This window comes from Gavia stellata, chromosome 6 (genome assembly GCF_030936135.1).
Source record: "Gavia stellata isolate bGavSte3 chromosome 6, bGavSte3.hap2, whole genome shotgun sequence".
NCBI lineage: Eukaryota > Metazoa > Chordata > Aves > Gaviiformes > Gaviidae > Gavia > Gavia stellata.
In genome coordinates, this window is record NC_082599.1 from 5174624 (window position 1) to 5195614 (window position 20991).

A 20991-nucleotide genomic window follows, 5' to 3' on the forward strand; every position below is an offset into this window, starting at 1 on the left:
TTTCAGGAAGTCATGTGCACACGTTTTTCTTCTGTTTCTGTACCTGTAAAATGGAAATAACATTAAGAAGAGCAGAGGAAGAAGTTAGTGTGGATGGGGGGAGTACTCCTAATATTTGCTTTCTTTTTCAACTATGAGAAACATTTGAAGGGAGCCTTGGGGTCAAAGAGGTCTTCTTTCCCTAGTTTTGACACTCCCCCTCTCTTTCACCTAACTTCAAGCTATATTTGTTTTCTGTCAATTTCTCATCTAGAGGGAAGTCAGAAGAAGAAGAGTGGTTTTCCTTTTGCATGGATAAATAACTCCTTCAAATGTGCCTTTCCCTCTCAGGTACTTATGTAGACCCAGTTGGATGTTCTAAGTGTCTCATAGCGCTGATTGTGTGGTCTCCACACCCGAGCTGGAAAGATGTGGTGAGGGAAAGGAAGAGTCAGAATGAATAAAACAAGGATTTCTTATGAGCGTTACCCTGGAAGTGGGATTCAGTATTCAACTAAGCTCCAAAGCTTCCCACTCAGTGTCTGGAGAGTCAGATGTTTGCTACAGAGACTCAAAATCAGCAACCATTCTGCACAGAGCCTCAGCACCGGCCAAAAGGAGGGGCCAAATAGAAGAGCTTTCAGGGATGTAACTCGGATCCAACCACCTGAATCCCACTCAGACCTGGTCTCAGAGGAAGGGGTAAAAGATGCCCTGAGACATATTTAGCTTGCGATGTTGAATAATAATAAACAGAGCAGTGAGGAAAGAAGTCTAATCACCTGTGTAGCCTTCAGGGGAAAACTGCACAAAAAAATTGCACGGAAAATGGCAGTCTATACCTGATTCACCAGTAAGAAAGAGAGGGAAGTATATGAATTGTCTGGAAACTAGTGACAGAAATGGAAACTGAGGTCCTTAACCTTTAGCACAAGTTTCTGTAGTTGACTCAAATGTTACTAGTCATTTTATTTTATTTTATTTGGCTTTGTCACTCCAAGAAGAAGCAGTGAAAAAGTGCAAATAGACAATAGTAGTATGGAATTCAGTGATCTGTATGGATATGGTATAATGGAGCATCTAGGTGAACTGTTCCATGTGGACTTTCCTTCTCTGTAGGAAAAAGCACCTTTTCAAAAGTCTTTCTACCTTTTTCAATGGCTATTGTCAACAGCACTTTTAGAAACGTTCAATCTGATGCTTTTATTTGACATCTTATTTTCCTGATGGCTGGGTGCTGAACTAGCACTGAATGACCATGGCAAAGGCCCAAGAAAGAATTGGGTAAAAGGCAGCAAGAACATCGTGAAGAGTTCATTAGGAAGTTGTTTATATGTGTCCTTTGGGGACCTTTCTGAATTTCCTGTTTTATTTTAATTCTCTTGTTTCTAAAACACAGTTCAAAATAAGCTTGGAAAAAACCTATTGCTTGGGATTGGATGTGCTTTTGATGGGTGGAGGAAGGTAGTTTGTACATCCAAACTCCATAGTTTCCTCTCTGAGTTCCTTGTGATGAAGAGGAGTGTTTGCCAGAAATTGAACTCCCCTCCTCGCCCCCAATATTACTACACGCAGTTCCCAGAGCTCCTCAGGGTGACATTGCAATTGGACATGAAATCCCTCTGCTTCAGTAAAGTAATTAGTGATTTTCACTCACATTCTGGGAGAACCAACACCTTGGAAAAAGATCAGAAGTGGTTTCATTTTCACTGAGGATGGGTGAACACATCCTAACTAGGTGTACCCATTTCTGAAATCTTTTCAGAAACATTCTGGTGTGGCCTCCCCAGCCTGCCTGCCCCAGGGTTGGGAGATGTGGTTATCTTGCTCCTTTTTTAGGTTCTTTGCAGAAGTTTTACCAATAATGTTGTTGCATAAGAAGACTCTAGAAAATCAGTATCTCCAGGAATATTTCTTCTAGTTTACAGTGGGATAAATGGGAGGGGAGTAGAGCAATAAGTTTACCATACACATGCCATTCTCCTAGATGGAGCACTGAAGACCTAAATCTTTCTGCCCATTTTTGAATACATCATTTAACTGCTTTTTAAAAGACTATACTAACATTAAGCTTTCTCTTGCAACATTATTCTCATACCTTTGCTGTCTTCTGAACCCATATGCTGTAAGAAAACATTATCAATACGTATCTTTAAATACTTGTTGTCTCTAGATGTGTTTATGTCCTTTATTTCTCCTCTTCCCACCTCAGAAGGCTGTTCTAGTCCTCATAGAGGTGGGATAAGTTGATTTGCCTTGTGAATAATCTGTTCTGTTAACCTTTTCTTAAATCTGAAATTGCTAGGCTGTTTAAAGTCCACCACAGAGTGTTCATTTCTCTTTTATTTTGGTCCATACCAGGAAATGCCTACAGAGAATGCCTGGGCAATGGGACATGGGCTTCCAAGATAAACTACTCTCAGTGCGAGCCTATTCTGGACGACAAGGTCTGTATTTTTCCCTTCATTCTTCTCAATGCCATTTCTCAGCATACATGAATGCAAAGCTAAGCTTAAGGTTAACATACTAATTTGGGACTTCTGAGACAGATTCCATTTCTGTCTCTGCAACAAATCCTCCCTATGAATCCAGGCAAATCACTTATCTTCTCTTCATATACCCTACTTACATGGTTTTTAAAAAAGGATGCTTTATTACACTGTGTCCTTGATGATGTATGTTTATGCAGATCCTTCCTAGCTTTGTTCAGAGCCTACAGCTGCTACAGTAAATGTCAGTAATAATAACAATAAGACCAAAAGCTTCTTTGGCACTGAAAAACAAGCTTTCAACAGCTGATTGCACCCTATACCTATCAGTTCTTAGGTCTCATCAACAACTGGCCTTTCCGGATCTCAATGTCATTTTTCCTTCAGCAAATATGTACAGGGGCAGCAGCAGAAAATACATAAAAAGCAGACTCGGGTCCCAGCTGTCTTTAAAAGATTGAGCCAGTCTTGCATTATATAGGAGTTTACAGAATGAAATTACCATATAGGGTTAAGCTCCTTCAGAAAGGCTGCAAGCCATTATGCAAAGTCCTTTTCCTGTCAAATGTCTCAGCTTTTCTTGGAGGCGTCATAGACATTCATCCTCACGCAGTTTAAACCTTCAAGCCTTTCATGCCATGTTCTCTTTCTCTTCCTCCTGTTTTGAGTGCTGTGGTGGGACACAAGCACACATAGGCTTTGTGCTGTCTCTCTGTCAGGGGTGACTTTCCCCCTAAGAACCAGGGTGGAGCCCAGCAGCTCGGGCCTGTTTATGTTTTGGGGTTCATTCCACTCATTCTGTCATTGGAGTTGGGCCATGCCAGTTGCAAACTGAGAGGAAAACAAGGTCTCATCTGCTGAGGGCTGTTTGCAGAGCTAATCCGGATATAGTACTCGGGAACTATCTGGACTAGTGCTGTACCCAAAACAGTTATGATGTACCTTGGCTGTGGCCCAGCATCCATCCTGTAAGATCCATGTTGTTGCTGAATGTGGGCTTTGACAAGTGAATCAGAAAACAGTTAACTACACACCAGCTGCTGAGGAGTGCCTACTCTCACCCACCGGCTAGGCAATTTGGTAGTAGCCCACACCCCCACAACTCCATTTGCTAGAGGCTTCTAGAAAGTAAGAAAAGATGTACCAGTACCTGACTGCCATCCAGAGGGACTGGTACACATTCAAGTTGGTCTAGCGTAGTGGAGAGGCTCCCATGGCAATTTAAGCTGGTCTAAGTTGGGACCACCCCCGTGCAGCCCTTCCTTACATTTCTTTCCCACTTAAAATGAAAAACTAACTTTTTGCTGGGTCATTTTTCAGATGAATCCATTCCATAAACCATCTTACTGCATTATTGCAGGAGTGCTGGGGCCAGCACATGCAAGGGGAGTGAAAGCGTGGCTGGGGTTCGAGGGGGATAGCAGATTGTGGCAGCAGACCATCTCTGACTGAAATGGATTTGCACTTCCGTGAAACCACCTTCTTAAAAATGGGCAAGAGCGGGGGTGTATAGCAGCCAGTGCTGATTTAGAGAATGGGGAACAGAGCTGGGCGAAGACTCAAAGTCTTTGATGTGGGTTAGCTGGTACGGGAAACCTGAGCTGATAGTAGCAGTCTGCTGTACCAGCTCAGGAAAATGCTGCTGTATTTTAATGACATTCTTTATGTGTTTGTCTGCATGACTTGAACAGTTGGTATCTCTGCACAAGCAAATACAGAGGATTTTTATTTGAAGAGGCTGGAGAAGTGTTGTGACTAGAGGACAAGATTATTTCCTTTACTCTGTTTTTGCTTTTAAAACTTTGCAGCTATGGTGATAGCTTAAAATTTCTTAAATAGCATGTTACTTAAACAAATGAAAGTGCAGATATACCCCGACCCTTGTTTGCAAAAGCTTAAAAACTCATTTATTAGATCTTTAAAGATTTGTGACAAGCTTTGCAAATACTAATATTTGTGAATACTTTTGAAATCTCTACATAATGCTCAGTGTTACAGATGGATACTTGGGTTGCTTTGTGATCTCAAAAAAAAGAAAAAAGAAAAATCCCCACAGATTTCTATAATCCTCCATTTTGATTAAAGGTGAGATGCAAGCACACATGTGGGTCTATTATTATTTATTGACTGATCCTAGCAGATGCTAAGCATCAGCCAGAAGGTACGCCCTGTGTTTCGTGTTTATTTTTAATACAGAAAGCAACACTACTGTCAAGCTTGGCTACTCACAGCCAGAGTGCTAAGGAATTACATGGTTTGACTTCAAATGCGGTGGTTGATACATGGGACAGGAACAGGACTTTTCAAGATCAACCCCCAGTGCTACATGCTTTATGACAGAGTGTTGGTAATGTAGCAACGGAAGTCTTAGTTTTTTTCAGCTGTGGGTCTTAGGGGGCATAAGCTCCTGTAACACGCATTCACTGGATTACATGAATACATCATTGCTTTACTTGCGGTCAAGGGCTGCGGCAGTAGCTGATAAAACTGTGCTCTGGGGCTGCTTTGCTCCTAGATTCCCACTTTGGCTGGGATCTAGTTGCCCGCATGTAGTTTCACGGTGTAGTTTAAAATGCCCTAGTGTGTTTCCATGCATCTGGCAGGTGTGACACACGCCTTCTGGAATACCTGCGTCCTTCAGCAACTGCAATTGGAGGTCAGTCAGCAGGACCAGCTAGGAAGCACAGAGTCTCCTGAGTGCACCTCAAGGGGCACTAGATGCCTGTGTGTGCATAACTGTTACTAGCCCTTGCTTCAGATATCGGTTCAGATGTGGGGTAGATACCCAAATGTAGGTGCTCTAACGTCAGACTGAATCCCATCCTCTGAACAATCACTTAGGTCCTTCTCCAGGCACAGGAATCAGGTACAGAAAGCATTTTTATCCAACTGGCTGTTTGATGGCATAATGTGTGATGAATGGAAAGCTTCTACTCAGCCTACAAGCTCCTGTGTTAAAGGGACCTTTGCTGCATCTGGCACAAATCTGTGCTCTTGTTAGAAGATAAATGAGAGTCTCAGGCATCTTAGCCTCCAAAAAGAGCTATAAATTAGGAACTTTGGTCTTGCCTATGTGGCCTGTGGCAGCTGGATATGAATTTGGCTCTGCTAGTGTTTTGAGGTGGCTTCAAGCTGTGTAGCTGAGTTAGCACCATGCTGGGCTTTAGTTAATGTATCCTGCTTAGGAGCACAGTCGCATTAGCCACAGCTACCCAGCTTCCAGCTGGCTCAGAACAGGAAAGCGGTGAACTCAGAGGCATCTTGGATGACAAAGATACTTCCCAGTTGCTTCTGAAAGTCTTTGGAGAGGAGATATGGTGTCTTTAAACTGTACTGGTGATGAGATCATCCTGGCAACAGGAAGAAATCTGAAGTGACTGAACTGGGAATGGAGTCCAGAGCCTCGGAGGAAGACGTGTGCTGTAAACACTGGCAGGACCTGTCAGGAAGTTCTGTTAGAGGGAGAAAGATCTTTGTCATCTGGAGAGCTGAGAGTGCTGTCATTAGATGGTTCTTAGCTCAAATCATTAGCGGATTTGGTTTGGACAGGTTAGCAGTCATGTCCTAGCTAAAGCAAAGGAAAAAGTCCTCTAGACAGAATGACTCCATCATTAGCATGAAATCTGGCTGCAGGGAGTCCAATGTGCCTTAGATTTGCAAAACTGGTGCAGGTAAAGACATAAAGCTGTGCTTCCTCAGTTTGCCTGGTAGAAGGTGGCTGGAAGATATCTCTGCACTGTCTGATGTAACATGATTGTCATGCATAAGGTATGGAAGAGGACTCCAGTGATGTGACCTGCTGAGGTCCGGAGAGGAAGGCTAACAAAGTGTCCAGACCATCTCCTTTTCTATCTCCTTTTTAATGTAACGACCCTCCTCCTAAGCCTGAATAGGATTTAAATCTGTATTTTAGTGACGTGAAACATCTTCCTGGAAGCAGAGGAATATTGGGTAACAGTAGAAGGTTGTTACCATTTTAAATGTATCAGTCTTCAAGAGGGTGAGGCAGAAAAGAGTTATGCAAGTATTTTACATGAACTGAGCTTTGGCCAACACATGACTGATTCTGGGCACGTGTTTTTCAGCCCTGAAGGTGTTGTCTCCAATTCTACCAGAGATACAGATTGCATGTAGGCTGGTGGAGAGTGATCTTGCCACCCTGTCAGCTTAGTTTTTCATAGGCACTGAGGCAGTTCTCTTTTTTATGATACTTGAATTTGCCTTCAGGAAGCCTTGGTAGTGTCAGCAACAGAAAAAATAAAAGTCGTGCCTGTTTTTCCTTCAGCATCAGTGCACCAAAGAGGAGCTTAATTATATTTTTTGCCAATTAATTTTCTCATGTTTTGAACCATACCTCCTTAAAACTAGAGGAGGGAGCTGAAGGGTCAGATTCAAACAGCAGGATCCTTGGCCTGGGAGAAACTTTGTCATCTTCCAGAAGATTTCTAGCACTACATGAGTGATTCTGGATGACGCTCTTAGTCATATGGTTTAGTTTTAGGTAGTCCTGTGAGAAGCGGGGAGTTGGACTCGATGATCCTTATGGGTCCCTTCCAACTTGAGATATTCTATGATTCTATGAATTAAGCAGGAAATAAGCACGGCAGCTTGCTAGGGCACTAGCTGAAAAGTACGACATTGCATTTCAGGTAGGCATATCAGGTCAAGCGTGTTTTCTTCCCCTTTAGGTGTCCCTGTGACTTAAGGATAAATAAAACTCAGTGTGGAATTCAGATCTTGTAGGTTTGGTGGGTTGTTTTTTTTTTTTTTTTTCTCCTCAAGGCTATTCAGAAAATGGGCCTGTGTATGGGGAAGTTTATTTTAGAGGATTTTATAATAGACTTAAAAATACCTTACATGGTTGAGTTCTGTCCAGAAACAGCACATTACTCCATGTGCTGAAGATATAGGCAGGTTTCATCATGAAAATTATTCCAAGAGTGCTTGCTTGCTCTCTGGCAAAGTGCTGAAAGATGCTATCTTCACAGAACAATGGAACAGATTAACTACAGCTGCTGGTTGTAGTTCATCTAAACATTCATTCACTGACAAATTCCTTTGACTGGAATAAAATGTTAAGGGAAATTGTTAGAAAAAAGGAAACAAAGGAAGTTCAACCAAAATTAGAAAACTGATGCCATTTGTAGGAATTTACTTTTATATTTTTATCAGAAGGGAGGAAATTTAGGTGGCTAGTTTTCAAGTCTCATTCTTTTGAAGGAGGACAACATCTGAAAGTGGGGGAGATCTGCTTAACCTGAAAAGAAACAAATGCCAAAACTAATAAATAAATAAATATATTTTTTCAGGGGTATTTATTTTTTAAGTAGAAAACCTCTGTCAATTTTTAACCAGCTTTAGTATTTATCTGAATAGTGTTTTTCTACTTCTTCCTATCCATCAGGCAAAGAGAGGAGATGCTTCTCTTTTCTCTGAAGCCAGCAGCAGCCCATCAATAACGAATGTTCCAGTTACTTCAAGGTCAAATTTTGGTCACACCACTAAATTCACTGATTTAGGTGGGAGCACTTTTGTACTTAATTCTTTGTTTACAGGATCAAGAACCTACCAATAATCTCCCCAGCATCCTAGGAAATAGGCACTAATACAGTAAGTTTCACCACATACTTGGGTCGCTGCTAAAAACAACAGGACCTCTCGTTCATCAGGCTCTCTCAAAACTGAAAGGACACCACCATATTCCAGCTCTTTTAGTCTGCATTGGTTCTGCCCTCAATTTGAAAAATAAGGATCGTAGCTTGCAAGGAATGTACCTCAGAGAAAAATCTGCCTGTATGGAAAGGGCTTACTATTTATTCTTACTGACAGCTGATTCAGTTTTGTATGAAAACTAAACCATTTGAGTAGGAAAGTAGCATAACCTGGCTCACTAAGACCATGCAGTTTCATAACAAAATAATGTTTTATAACTTTTGAAACTGTCAGAAGATGTGTCTTTGGTAGATTTGTCACCCTAAAATGACAAAGTTTTAAAATAGCGTAATAATGAAAATAAGAAATCCTGAGTAAATTGCAAGGAAAAAAAGGGGGAAAAAACCCCCTTTTTTGCTGAGATTTATAAGAAACTATGGACAAATCCCAAACTGAAATGAAACCAAGCCTGTACTCCTGTGCCTGGGCAGCATGTTTGGCTTATACATAGGCATTAGCCCTGGGGCTATTATATGATTTTAGTCAAGAAAAGTAATTACTGTTTCCTAAACTGATTAACTGTTCCTTAATGTCAATGCTTAGAGAGTCATGCTGATTTAATCATGTTATCTCTTTACCTCCAGAGGAAGTATGCGCTCCATTACAAGATTGCTCTCATCATAAACTACCTGGGGCACTGTATATCAGTAGGGGCCCTTATAGTTGCCTTTATGCTTTTCTTGTGCTTGAGGTGAGTAATCTCTTTGCATGCTTCTAACTTGGTTGGGTGTGTGACACTTACTGGGTTACTCAAGCCCTCTAATAACACTGTCCAGGTCGTGTATGGTCTTGAAAAATGATCATGGCTTTTACACTCCCAAGCATGTACATGGTTTCATTGACTGATGCATTGGATGAGCTGTAATGGTGGCTTCCGTGCGTAGGACCTAAAGCCTATTTGTATTCAGGAAGAGAACTGTACATGATTTATTGATGCAGCAAAAAATTCAGTGAGCACAGAGTGCTTCATTAAGGGAAGCTGGGATTTGAGTGTGTCGAGTTGCAAGTTTTGGAGGCAAGTTTTCTTTTTTATAAGGCAGCGCATGATAACATAAGGCATTTTGCCTTCCCTGACAAGTAATGCCGAGATCTAGACCAAAGGAGATAGAATGAAATCTTTCCATTTTGCTTTGGGTTAATTTCAATTTTTCTTCTTTTAAAGAACGTAGAAGTTTTCTTAAATAACAGGAGAAAAATCTTTAGAGGAGCTTTATCCCCACCAGTGCTCATGAAAAGATGAATGAAAATCAAGGAAACTGCATAGAAACACTTCCCTTCCCTGGTTCCATGATACAGAAGGGAGTTTATCAGGTCAAATGGATATGTCAGTGAAAGAAAGTCTGTGAAGAAGCGTTAGGGCTACAGGGAGAAGAGAAAGGGCAGGAGGGAAGGAAACTTAGTGGAAAGTAATATGTAGATGTGCATCAGTCATCATATATATTGTATGTACACAGCCTGAGTCACAGGAATATATTTTAATAGGAGTGGCCTGGTTGGATATTTCTGTATTATTTGTTGGATTACCTGACTGGTATTTCTGTACTATTTGTGCTGTTTTGTCTAGGAGCGTTCAACCTGAACTAAGTGCAGTTCGTTGAGAAAAATCTTATACTAGTAGCAGGGGAGAAACAGGGACTCCCCACCCCCACCCCAGGATTACAACATGATGATTGGCAGTTACCTAAGTGAAAGAATTACTGCTTTTCTAGAGTGGAGCATCCCTACAAAGTCTTATGCTAGGTCTTCCTCTTAAGCATTCCTAACAAGAAGGTCTTTCTTACTAACAACAGGAATCTTCTTTCACCCCAGCATCTATAAACAGAATAATCTATGCTAATGGGAAGGAAAAAAAGCTTAAAACATTCAATGGGAACATTTATGGTGCATCAGTTTAAACTTCCATTTCAACCTTTTTACTGTGCGTATAATGCTAATTCCCATAGCTCTTGGAGACCTGAATTAATTTACACTGAATAAAGAATGCAAATTATTCATTGTAACTCCATTCCCCGCTTCGATGCTGAATCTTTTATAAATGCTTGAGTAAATAACAGAAAAACAATTAGACAATACGGTATAAATGTATTATCCAGCTTCTAACACAGAAGGAGTCTAGCTGACCTCTTTTAAATTGTTCTTCTGGTATTTAAACTTTAAGATTTAAATTTTGCAGTCAGCTTCAGCATTAAAAATGACTGCAGCAATTAGGTACTTCCCTGTACATGCTATGAATTAAGATAGTCCATCTTTTCAAATTCCCACCGTATCATGCAAAAAAAAATCTAGTGTCCAGCCAGCATTAACCAGCATGAGCTACCTCAGTGTCTGTAGAGTTATACCTGTTTTCAAAAGTTCTAAAAATGCTCCAGTGAAGGCAGTCCAGGTTCATGCTGCGTTACAGATTTCCCCTACACAAATTCTAGGTTATGCAGATCTTCATCACACTTACATCTTCAAAGTGTCCCAAGAGCAAATCAGTTTTGATAATTAAGTCCTATTATTAGGGGCTTTTATTCCTGTTTTAGTTTGGATGGAAGAAGACATCTACTAACTGGGTGAAAACAGAGAATTTAGATAATTCCTAGCTAAAAAAGGAATAGAAGGCACTGAAGGCTAGATCTGATAGTCCCACATATTGGCCCAAAGTGGAAAACTATCCATTCCTTATCCCTGCCCCACTCCAACCACCTACCTCACTCCATGAGTGCCTGCTGAGAGTGAAGATAGAGGAGACCTCCGGGAAGGCTCAAGTTCTACGGCTGCGCCACATTTTTATGCTTCTCACCCATCACCTGCTTGATTTTCCTTTGCTCTGTCAGTGCGGATGGAGTCCCAAAGGCACTCCTGTCTGAAGGAAGAGATTGGAGCCCACCTGCTGTACTGGAACAGAACTGCTAGGAAGGCTGTGGGTTCTCTCAGACGGGAGGTTTTAAAAGCAGGTTAAATATCTGATTGGCATGGCAATGAGTATTGCTTTGATGATCAACTTGTGAGATGGGTATTCTGCTTTTGGAGATGAGCTTTACCATTACTGTTGCTGACATAGCCCAGGTAGCTGCTGCATTGATGGGAAGCTTAGCCCGCAGTTGTGCTGAAGTGGGAAGGGGAAAGAACTGGGTCTAGTCCCTATTCTTCCAAATCTATCCTATGTCATCTTGTCCCCAGTTCCTGTCTTCTTCAGTTCCTTATGCAACCCTCTGTCCTCCATTCACAACCCAACCTCCACGCCAGCAGAAATGCTCTACTGTCCTAAACCCTAAGGAACCATACACCAAAAGATATTTTGAAGGTCAGAAAGTTCAGATGTAGCAGCAAGTAATGAAATCATCTGCCATCTGTGTTTGTGTTGCCAGGAGACCCCCAACACAACTGAGAAGGGAGGAGAACTCAGCCAGGAACTCACTTTTACTGCAAAGACCTATTCCAGTCTTTTTCTCTTTAGTTCTGTCACATATGAACCAATCCTTCTTTCTTGGCTGTGCAAGGAAAAAATAAGCCAGTAAACATTTCATTTAGCACCTAAATAATAAAAAGTGAAGCCCAGCATTATGGGAGAGGACTTGATTTTTGTTGGCATGCTGACTGAATGGTAATGAGTCATTGAGATAGCTCCTAAAGATCTAAGTCAAGGATAGTTCCTCAAGGTCTAAATGTAGGTGGTCTTAAAAGTGTGAAAGCTGTGCTGTCTTTACAATGTAAAACAAAACAAGCACACACACAAAAAGAAATATGCTGAGAAGGAAAAATGAAGAATTTGTGCATAAACCAAATGTTCTGTATTGGTCTCCAACACAGGATCTGGAGAGATTTGCTCAGGGCACTTCACAGGGCATTGTTAAATGTATCTGCACTGCTGTGAATCTCATAGTCTGTGTGTTCTCATTAATAGTAAAGGTTTGATCCATCCCTCAGGTGCACACAGGCAGTTCCCGCTGACACGGCTCTCATCATCCCACATAATCACATTATCACACTAGTAAATCAGAAATTGTCCATAGAATGAATCCTACTATCAGTAATACCAATCAAGCTGGGGGAAAAAAAAAAAGCAAAAGGATTAAGACACTTCTTTTGTTCTTCTGAATCATATTTTTCCTTTACGGTTGCTGATAATGCAGAAACCCAAATTGCTTTGTCCTGGCTTTTTCCTTGTTAGTGTGCTGTTATACCAGCCTCTGAGGTGGAATTAGAGTCCTTTGTAAAACTCCTGACTTGTTTTTAAACCATGTGCTGGCAACGGCCAGCAGCAACCTGACTGGATTCAATCACAAGATGTTTTATTTGTGCAGTAGTGACCGAAGAAGAAGTATGGGAAGACAGGTATTTGTTCTGGGAAACATCTAAGTCCCTGCTGAGTTTTGAATCCAATAAAGAAGGATGGTGCTGAAAGGAAGATAGGCTGAAGATTAAAAATTATATGTCCTTCTGCACAGGTTGCTGGATAAAGGCAGCTCTAAAAAAACCAAACCCACGAACATTGGCATAACATCTTTTGTCACTAGTATGGTGGTAACAAAAGGAAATTGAGGTTTTGACGGAACCTTTGCTTTTCTCTTGTCCCTAAAGTTACCTCTTTCTGTTTCCCCTTTAAAACATCTTTTTTTTTTCTCATAGGTCTGAGGCAGCGTCCCATTTCTTTCTTGTGATTACAGCCAGATTTCCTAAATCTCACATATTTTTTCTCCCAAAAGACTGAAACATTTTTTTCTTGAAACAACATAGTCACTTTTGTTTTTCTCTCCCCCCCCCCCCCCCCATCTCCCAGGGTTTAGGAGAGGAAGATCTACTTTCCTTTATCCTCCCCTGTTCCAAGCTCCTTTTAACTGCCTCTTGATCTTCATACTGGCATGCAATTGGTGAGACTGCTGCTGCAGGCCTCTGTTAGTAAGAATGGAAGAGTTTGATTAAATGATTTGTAGAAACCTGTCAGAAGAAATGTAGAGCATCCATACAGAGCAGGTTTCATAGACCAAAGTGATCTGACACCTGTCAGAACCTAGTGGGTAGGTGATCTGCACAATTAGTACTGGTTTGCACTTAAAAGTCATGTGGTATCTGCTGTGATTAGAGCAGAGCAGGCTCTAGATCTAAGCGCAGTCCTCCCAGACATACCTTTCTGCATGGAGGAAAAAGAGCAAGTCCCAGGACAGGGCATCAACTAAGTGAATTCATGAGTTCACGTCCATGCTCCATTTTCCTCTTCATCTCCTGGCTTTCCACCCAGCCTAGTTAAGTCTATTCAATCTGCCACTTAGAATAGCAGAGCCTTAAATAATGATTCAAGCACATGGCATTTTTTAAACTTCATCATAAATACCGGTAATTGCAGAGCATGTGTATGGTGGTTGTAATGGCTGTAGGTTTGGAGACAGGACTCTGTACCCCCCCCCGTAATAGTCCATAGTTCTCAAAGCAAGGCAGGAATGAAAACAATGGAGCTCTGTAAAAAAAGCACATATGCAATGAGATGGTCTTCTTTGAATACAAAACATCTGAAGTGGCTGCACTGCCTGAAATCATACGAAGTGTCTCATCTCACAAACTCAGGTGAAGGACAAAAACACATTCCCTATTGATTAAGCTTAGGCCAATGTCTTTGCTTCCCACTGCCCTTACTCACCCCCCTCTCCTCATACTGTATGACTTCTTCTTTAGACTCTTTGTATAGAGCCTACCTAGCGCAAAAAACACAGAGGAGACCAAAGCCCTCCTGAAGTCCTGGAATAATACCAGTAATTAAAAGTTAGCACAGAGAGCTGTATCCTTAGGAGTGGAAGGTTTCATAAGCTGCGTCTGGAATAGTAGTATTGTAGCCTAGAAATATGAAGGCTGACAAGGAGTAATATTGCTGCCTATAAATACATCACTGTTGGATAAACATTAGAAACTGAAGAGCTACTTACAATCGAGGACAATCTCAGTGCAAGAAATGGGTATAGGCTCTCTACAGATAGATTGTAAGTGGGTATTAGAGGATGATTTCCAGCCCACAGAGCAGAGGGGTGCAGGAGCAATGTAATGGAGGAAAAATTTAACCTGGAGTTAAACTAGAGTTTCAGGAATTTATGAAGGACTTTTACCTAATGACTTTCTTGACCTGGGATTTGGAGGATCAGGAGGCCAATTCCTATCCTGTGCTTGAAATACATTCCTAGTGGTATATTTCTGTCATTGTCAAGATTTTAGCTGTGAGGCAGTGTTTCTGGAGATGGACTCTAACTTGTTTAAGTTTTGGTAATAGAAGTGCTCTGTGCAAGATTAGATCTGTGTTGACTGACTAGCTAAAACATGTCTGTTCTCTGTTCTCCTTTTGATGATGACAGAATGTTTTTGGGAAAAGTGGAGCAAGCCTTGCAACTTTTCCAAGGTTTCAGAGGAAGGAAGAAAGTGAAGTTTGGTCTTTACAGTTTAGATATGAATCATGCTCAGGAGTGCAATTTACATCAAAGAAGAACATGCCCTGAGTCATCTCTGAGAAGGAGAATCAGCGATGTTTTCAAGCCTAGATGTTTAGTTACCCACTACAAATGCACCTGCAGGTATTCAAGTACTAAATGGTTCAATTTCAGTTTTCATCCAAGGAATTGCACATCTACACCCCTCACTAACTCCACGGTAGTTGTTCAGCACCCAGCCACCTTCTTTTCTGCCTAATCTAAAAGATGAATACTGCTGCTTCACATTGCTCTTGTCAAGTAAAACATGAGAGAGGTGGTAAATCCCTGATTGGTGTCAGCCCTAAGTGGGGCATGTACACTCCTGCTAGCATGTGGACTGCCTCTGAGTGTTACGGCAACAGCAGCTTCCTGGAGGAGGTGTCCAGGTCGAACCACTGGAAACATTTCCGCACGCACAGTGAAGCTAATGAATTTAGACCAAGCACAGGAATGAATATTTGGAAGGAGCAGGCTATGAATGATCCTATATGGTCTTTCCTGAATTCCTGGCCAAATACTCAAAAATAATGACATATTTCACACCATGTTTTGGTGGAAATGAGGCCAAGGAAAGTGTGAACAGCAGCATCAGTGCCTCAGACTTTCCTCCTTGGTTTACCCGCACAGTATCTGCAAATGTAGATAATTTAATAAACATTTCTAATTGTATTAAAAGCAAAAAAACCATAACCCCTGAATTCCCTAGCTGGTCATTTAAATTAATTTTCTTTCAGATTTTTTTTCAGTATAGTCCCACAAGGGGATTATGAATGAGGACATGCTGTGCACTCTTACATTTCCCAAACAGTAGCTGTAAGCCAGATCAACCACTATCAGCTCTCAGTGTCTGGCTTCTGAAGTCCTAACTGTAATTTGTGCAATCCAGCTGCAATGATCACTCTTTGTAGAAAACATTCACCCTTCTACAGTCTGGACTGATAACTGCAACCTGTGTCAATAGAGCAATGTCTTGGATAAACCTCAGAGAGCTGTAGACATGTACTGTGCCCCTGCTACTCTTAAGCTAGTTTGTTACAGGCTACTAAAACCTGAGCTGCAAGGTAGCTTCTGCTAAAAAGATACTTTACAGCCCCGTTTCCTGTTTGGTTCAAAACTGGCTGACATCTGACCTCCATTTAGCAAAGCAAATTCGGGCAGATTCCTAAATCTTTTTTCAGCCAGCTAAAGCACAAGCACATGCTGTACTAAATGAAGTAATCTGTGTCCGAGTTTGTCATTCCTGTGAAAAGAACAGAGGAATTTTCTCCAGTGGAAGAGCTGATTGCATAGTCAAGATTGGAGCCGTGTTACTAGACTGGAGTATCCAGTGACTGGGTTTCAATTAGCCCATATTTGACCACGTAGTTCTCAGGGGCAACATTTCTCTTTGTACACTGACTAGGAACAAAGAATAGGCTGATGTAGTGTCCTATAGTTATCCATACTGTTCATTGTCAGCGTGCTCACGGGTAGTTTGCAGAGGGCCGTTTTGGACCCCATGCTACGCAGCCAAGCAGTGCTGAACACTGTCGGTCTGGTCCTGCCCTGGGGCTGTCCCACCTGCGGTCCTGTTCCGTCTTGTATTGGCAGCATCCTTCCAACCCTGGGAACATCAGTGCTCTAAGCCTTTGTGTCTAAAGCAGGCAGAATGTCCTCTGTCCTGTGATTAAAAATGGACTTGAGGGCAGAAGAAAAAAGCTTTAGAAAAGGTTTAGTGGAGCACAGATGGTTCCACAGTGGGTTTGGTTTTAGGATCTATGCATATCCTAAACACTAATGGAAGGTGCTGCTTCTCCTCTTCACCTGAGCAATTCACCCCTGTCCTCGTAATAAAGCTGTTAGTCTCTTCCAGGGTTTCATTCTTCCCTTGCAACTGCCCCTTGCATTTCCTGTGGGAATATTTATAACTGCCACCAAACAGCTCGTTTTCCCTGCCAACCTCTCCAGCTGCTTTTCCCATCTGTAAGCATTAGTACCAGAATATATGCAGTGATTGAACATGAGCACACAGGGGAAACCATGAGGACCTCAGGGGAGGTCTCCATGTGGATGAAAGCAAATAGGCCATGACAAGCTCAGAGCCTGGGAAATAACTTGCTGTTAGGTATTCTTCTCACACCATGCCATTTATGGCTTGTGCATGAGCTTTGCCTGCCCTAGAAAAGACTAAAGGGGAAAATATTTTTTTAAGTATTGTCCATGATTCTCCTTGCTGCTTGTTCAACAAATGGGAAGGACTCCAGCGAAGCGCTCTCAGATTTCTCCTGCCAACTGTTTTCAGACTGACTTTGGGACAGCTGTCTTAATTGAACATCATTATTAATAGAATACTACATGAATTAATAGAAGGTTTCCAAGCTTTTTTAATAAAGTTATAATTTGCAATTATTTCCATGCAGATGATTCAACTAATTCAGCTAGCTTTCGACCATGCTGGCACATTATTATGATTGCTAGTGTTAATTGTTTGTGTCATGCTTTGAATCAGAAAATAGTAGCTCTGCAGATCCCAGAGGAAAGATACTGCTGTATGGATAGAGTGAGAAAAAAAAACCATGAATCAACAGAAAGGCTACTTTGAGTTTTACCAGTGCTATTTTAGAAACCCTTTTATAGTTCTCCATTTCTGATCATTGGGGCCACCTCTACAGAAAGAGTTGATCAGATTTTCTGCCTTTTCAGATCTCAGCATTTCCCAAGCCAAAAGAACGGATTTTCTAATTCTCTGCTTTCTGTATCCAACCATACAATTAAGGTCATTTGACAGAAATAATTAGCAGAATGTGCTTTCTCTACCAACAACCAGAAACTCTTTCTGCCCACCTCTGACACAGGCTACGGTCAACTGCCAGAGAATATATTTTTTTTTTTTCGTTTGCTGCTATTGTTCCCAACATGGAAGCCTGGTTATGACACCCCACACACCAAACAGTGGTACGATATCGAGTCAGGGGATGACATTTGGGCTTGAAACATAGTCTGTTCTCAAATCAAACAAAGAAGTCATTATGTGTAATTTCCCACCATACACCTGGATTTTGATTTACTAATTAGGAAGGCCAAAGAGAAGTATGTTTGCTTTCACCTTAATTGCTTCTTTGTGTTTAACCTCTTGCTGCAGAGCCCAAGCTGATGCTTTTATGGGGATCTGTGTGTGTGTGTGTGTGTGCAGTGTGTGCCGGGCATGTGCTCCCAGATCATCTTATCTGGTTTTGGACAGCACAGCCAGAGACATAGTCTGGGACTCACAACTCACTGGAACACATATATTTTCCTGTACCATTGTCCCCAGATTCCCGTAAATATAAAGCAATATACTTCATAACTCAGTCTCCTGTGAAAATATGCTGTCTCTTGCTACACGCTTCTATCCAAAGCCTCACAGCATTAGCCTTGGGGCAAGTGGCTGTACTCTGAACAATGACTCCTGGCAAAAAGTCCTGCCTGCCTGACGTGAGGACACCTCTGCCCAAACCAGCAGCAGGAGTGGCACAGCAGCAGGACTCGTGTGCGGCAGGCCTTCAGCAGAAACTCTTGCCTTGTCAGAAGCGGTCATCTGGAGATCACTCAACAGGGGGGCAAAGCACTGGTTCTTAAGAAATCATGAGGAGCCAATAAACCCTTTCACTGACAGAGCCAAGATGTTTCCAGTGGCAGTATCTTTCCTCCCTTCAAGTCAGAAACTATAAGTCCTTCTTTTCTCCCCTTTTCAAGGAAATCCTTTTCCTTCTGCCCGCTTCTTTGCTCAGTGTAACATACACTGCTTATTTGTGCCTGTCTGACACTACTTGCTGTATTTCAGTGGGATATTTCAGGCCCAAAATCTGCTGTCAGGCACAGCTAGAAGTTTCCAACCTTAGTGATTCTGTGATTCTGTGATTCTGTGTGAAATTGCTGCATGAAGTATGCTACTTCAGGAACACATGTTGGAGATAGATAGATACACTACCAACCACTCCTCCCAGCTTGCTCCAGCAGCCCATGGGACTAGCAGTTTCCTGCTGTCTGGTTCCAGACTCTTTCTATCCCTCCTCCCTGCAACTCCCAAAGGACAGGAGGGAATGTAGTTGTGAGGCAATGCTTCCTCATCCAGCCCTTGGGAGGCGACAGGCAAGCAGAGAAGAGGAACCAACATAGACAAATGTATTTTACCATGAATAACAGTCTATGAGCTCTTCATTCCATCATGTTAGTAGCATAAGCCATGGCCTGACCCCAGTGAGCGTAAACCACAAAAGGAGTTCAGTGACTCCCGTGAGGAGCTGGGGCCACCAACAGGGTGATTTAACGTGATTAAACGCGGTCTCTGAATCGGGAATATCTTAAAACCTCTGACGGCCAGAAGCAAGGAGGGAAGAGCAAAGAACAACTAACACTCTGCCTCCCCTGTTTCCCATACCATCTTTTACTGATCATCACTGGGGACCAAGTCACAGCCTACATGGCTCATTAGTTTGATTGAATATGGAAGTTCTTACGGCTTTATGTTGTGGCTTCAATCCTTAAGTCTGTTCTGACTGAATTGCTACAACTTCTTTTCTTATTCCTTCCATCTTTGAACCCATGCACCAGGGAAGAGCTAGTAGAATAGTCGAGCCAAGGTCTTGACCAACACTTTTTGTACGAAAAGGATCAGGGCAGGAAGCAAATACAGGAAAATGTTCTTTAATCGAAGTTGGTAGCCTCAGTCCATGGTATCTTGTGATATGTCAGACTCTTTGCCCTCCCAAGAAGGTAGCTCTCTTCTGTCTGTGCTCTCATCTTCCTGATGCTGTCACTACCACAGTCTCCAAATTGTGATATCTCCCTACTGAGGTAAGAATAACCTCAAATTTCTTAGCTTCTGAGTTGTGAGGGAATGCATTCATGCAATCACTGTGACGCTAGGAAAGCTCAATTCACTAACTTATAATGTGTAACTCCAATGTGTTTCAAATTCCACCTCCTCCCATTTACAATGTGATGTGAATTCCTTTTCAGTGATGCCTGTGAGGGCAGTTATTGCCATTTCTGGAGCACAGACTTGCTTACTTTTTCATTCCATGGAGTGAATGCAATAATTAATCAAGGAGAAAGGAACTTTGGAGCTCATTGTTATAAAAGACTGTTGTGACTGTTTAACAAGTTTTCAAAAAGGGACAGGTCATTTTCATTAATAACAGAAGTATTTAAATTTAAATTAAGGCTTATAAATTTAAGCTAGCTTCCATCTACCAAGAGCCAGGAAAAGACCCATTGAGGACAAATTACCCCTATGAGTATTATGAGTTTCTTTCTCAGGCTTTGAGATGAGTGAGGATGACAAAGTCGGCTTTGTCCCTTCACCAAACATTAGCTGCACTACAGGTCTCCTATTACTCACCAGCTTTGTTGCCCGATGTGGGATGTGTCCTTCATTCACTGTCCACCTCAGACTCCAATCTGGCTACACAGATAAACTTTATGCACAGGGTAAGCTCCTGAGCCCAACAGAACAGTCTCATGTGAATAGTTCCTGTAATGAGGGGACCCTTATCTCAGTCAGTATCTCTCTAGATGCTTTACCCATACTAAATAATGATAATAACATTCACCAGCAGTGCCTGTAAATGAGAGCAGCATTCTCAGGTGGCTGGCAGAGATCTTTTTCTCTTGTTACATCAATTGACTTAGCTGCAGTCCTCCGCTGCTGTGCCCTAGAGCCTCCACACACTATATTAACCCTGCTGTTTCTCCCTCCCCAGAATTAACCTGACACAGTTATTTCTCAAGCTTTTCCTGCCCTTGGCTATGAATTGCATTACTGCCACTGTGATTTCTGTGCTAGTAGTAGTTAGGAGACAGAAACAAACAGAAACCACATGCTCTGGGCTCTCTACAAACAAAAACAAACTTAAAGTCTGCAGTTGGGACTCTTATTAAAAGAAAAGGAAAGAGAAAAACAAAAAAAAGGGAAAAGGTTAAAACCACTCTGTGCCTGGGGTCACATCACTGCCTGAGCCATTGAGAAACTCTGCGGCACTTTCAGACCTGTGTTTCTCAGCCTGGCTGTACCGGTGCTTCCATTAAAACCCTAACTGCTGTTAACACCAGCAGAGTAGTGGCCCAGACATCACAAAAGCAAATCCTGTATTGAGGTGGGGAATGTGACTGGGGAGAGACTGCAGCTGGAAAAACAAAATTCTTGCTCTACAGCCTCTTCTTCATTGCTCTGTTAGCAAAGACATGAAGCTTTTTAGCAGATGAAAGCATCTACTTACCATCCGTGCCGTACACAGAGTGTCTCAGAAAGGGAATGAGGCCATGGTACAAGGCTGCTGATACCCAGACTATGGCTTTTGCTAAATGTAGTGGGACATGGGACCTAAGTGTCCCTGTTTCACGTCCAAAGCATT

General features: G+C 42.0%; 1 protein-coding gene across 1 annotated transcript in view; it reads left to right on the forward strand.

Annotated features, from left to right (window-relative positions):
• CRHR2 (corticotropin releasing hormone receptor 2) overlaps positions 1-20991 on the forward strand; it is a 110989-nt gene that overhangs the window by 36983 nt on the left and 53015 nt on the right. Inside the window, exons 3-4 of the mRNA XM_009820612.2 lie at positions 2341-2426; positions 8765-8871. Coding sequence (XP_009818914.1) covers positions 2341-2426; positions 8765-8871 — 193 coding nt within the window. The remainder of the gene's footprint in view (positions 1-2340; positions 2427-8764; positions 8872-20991) is intronic.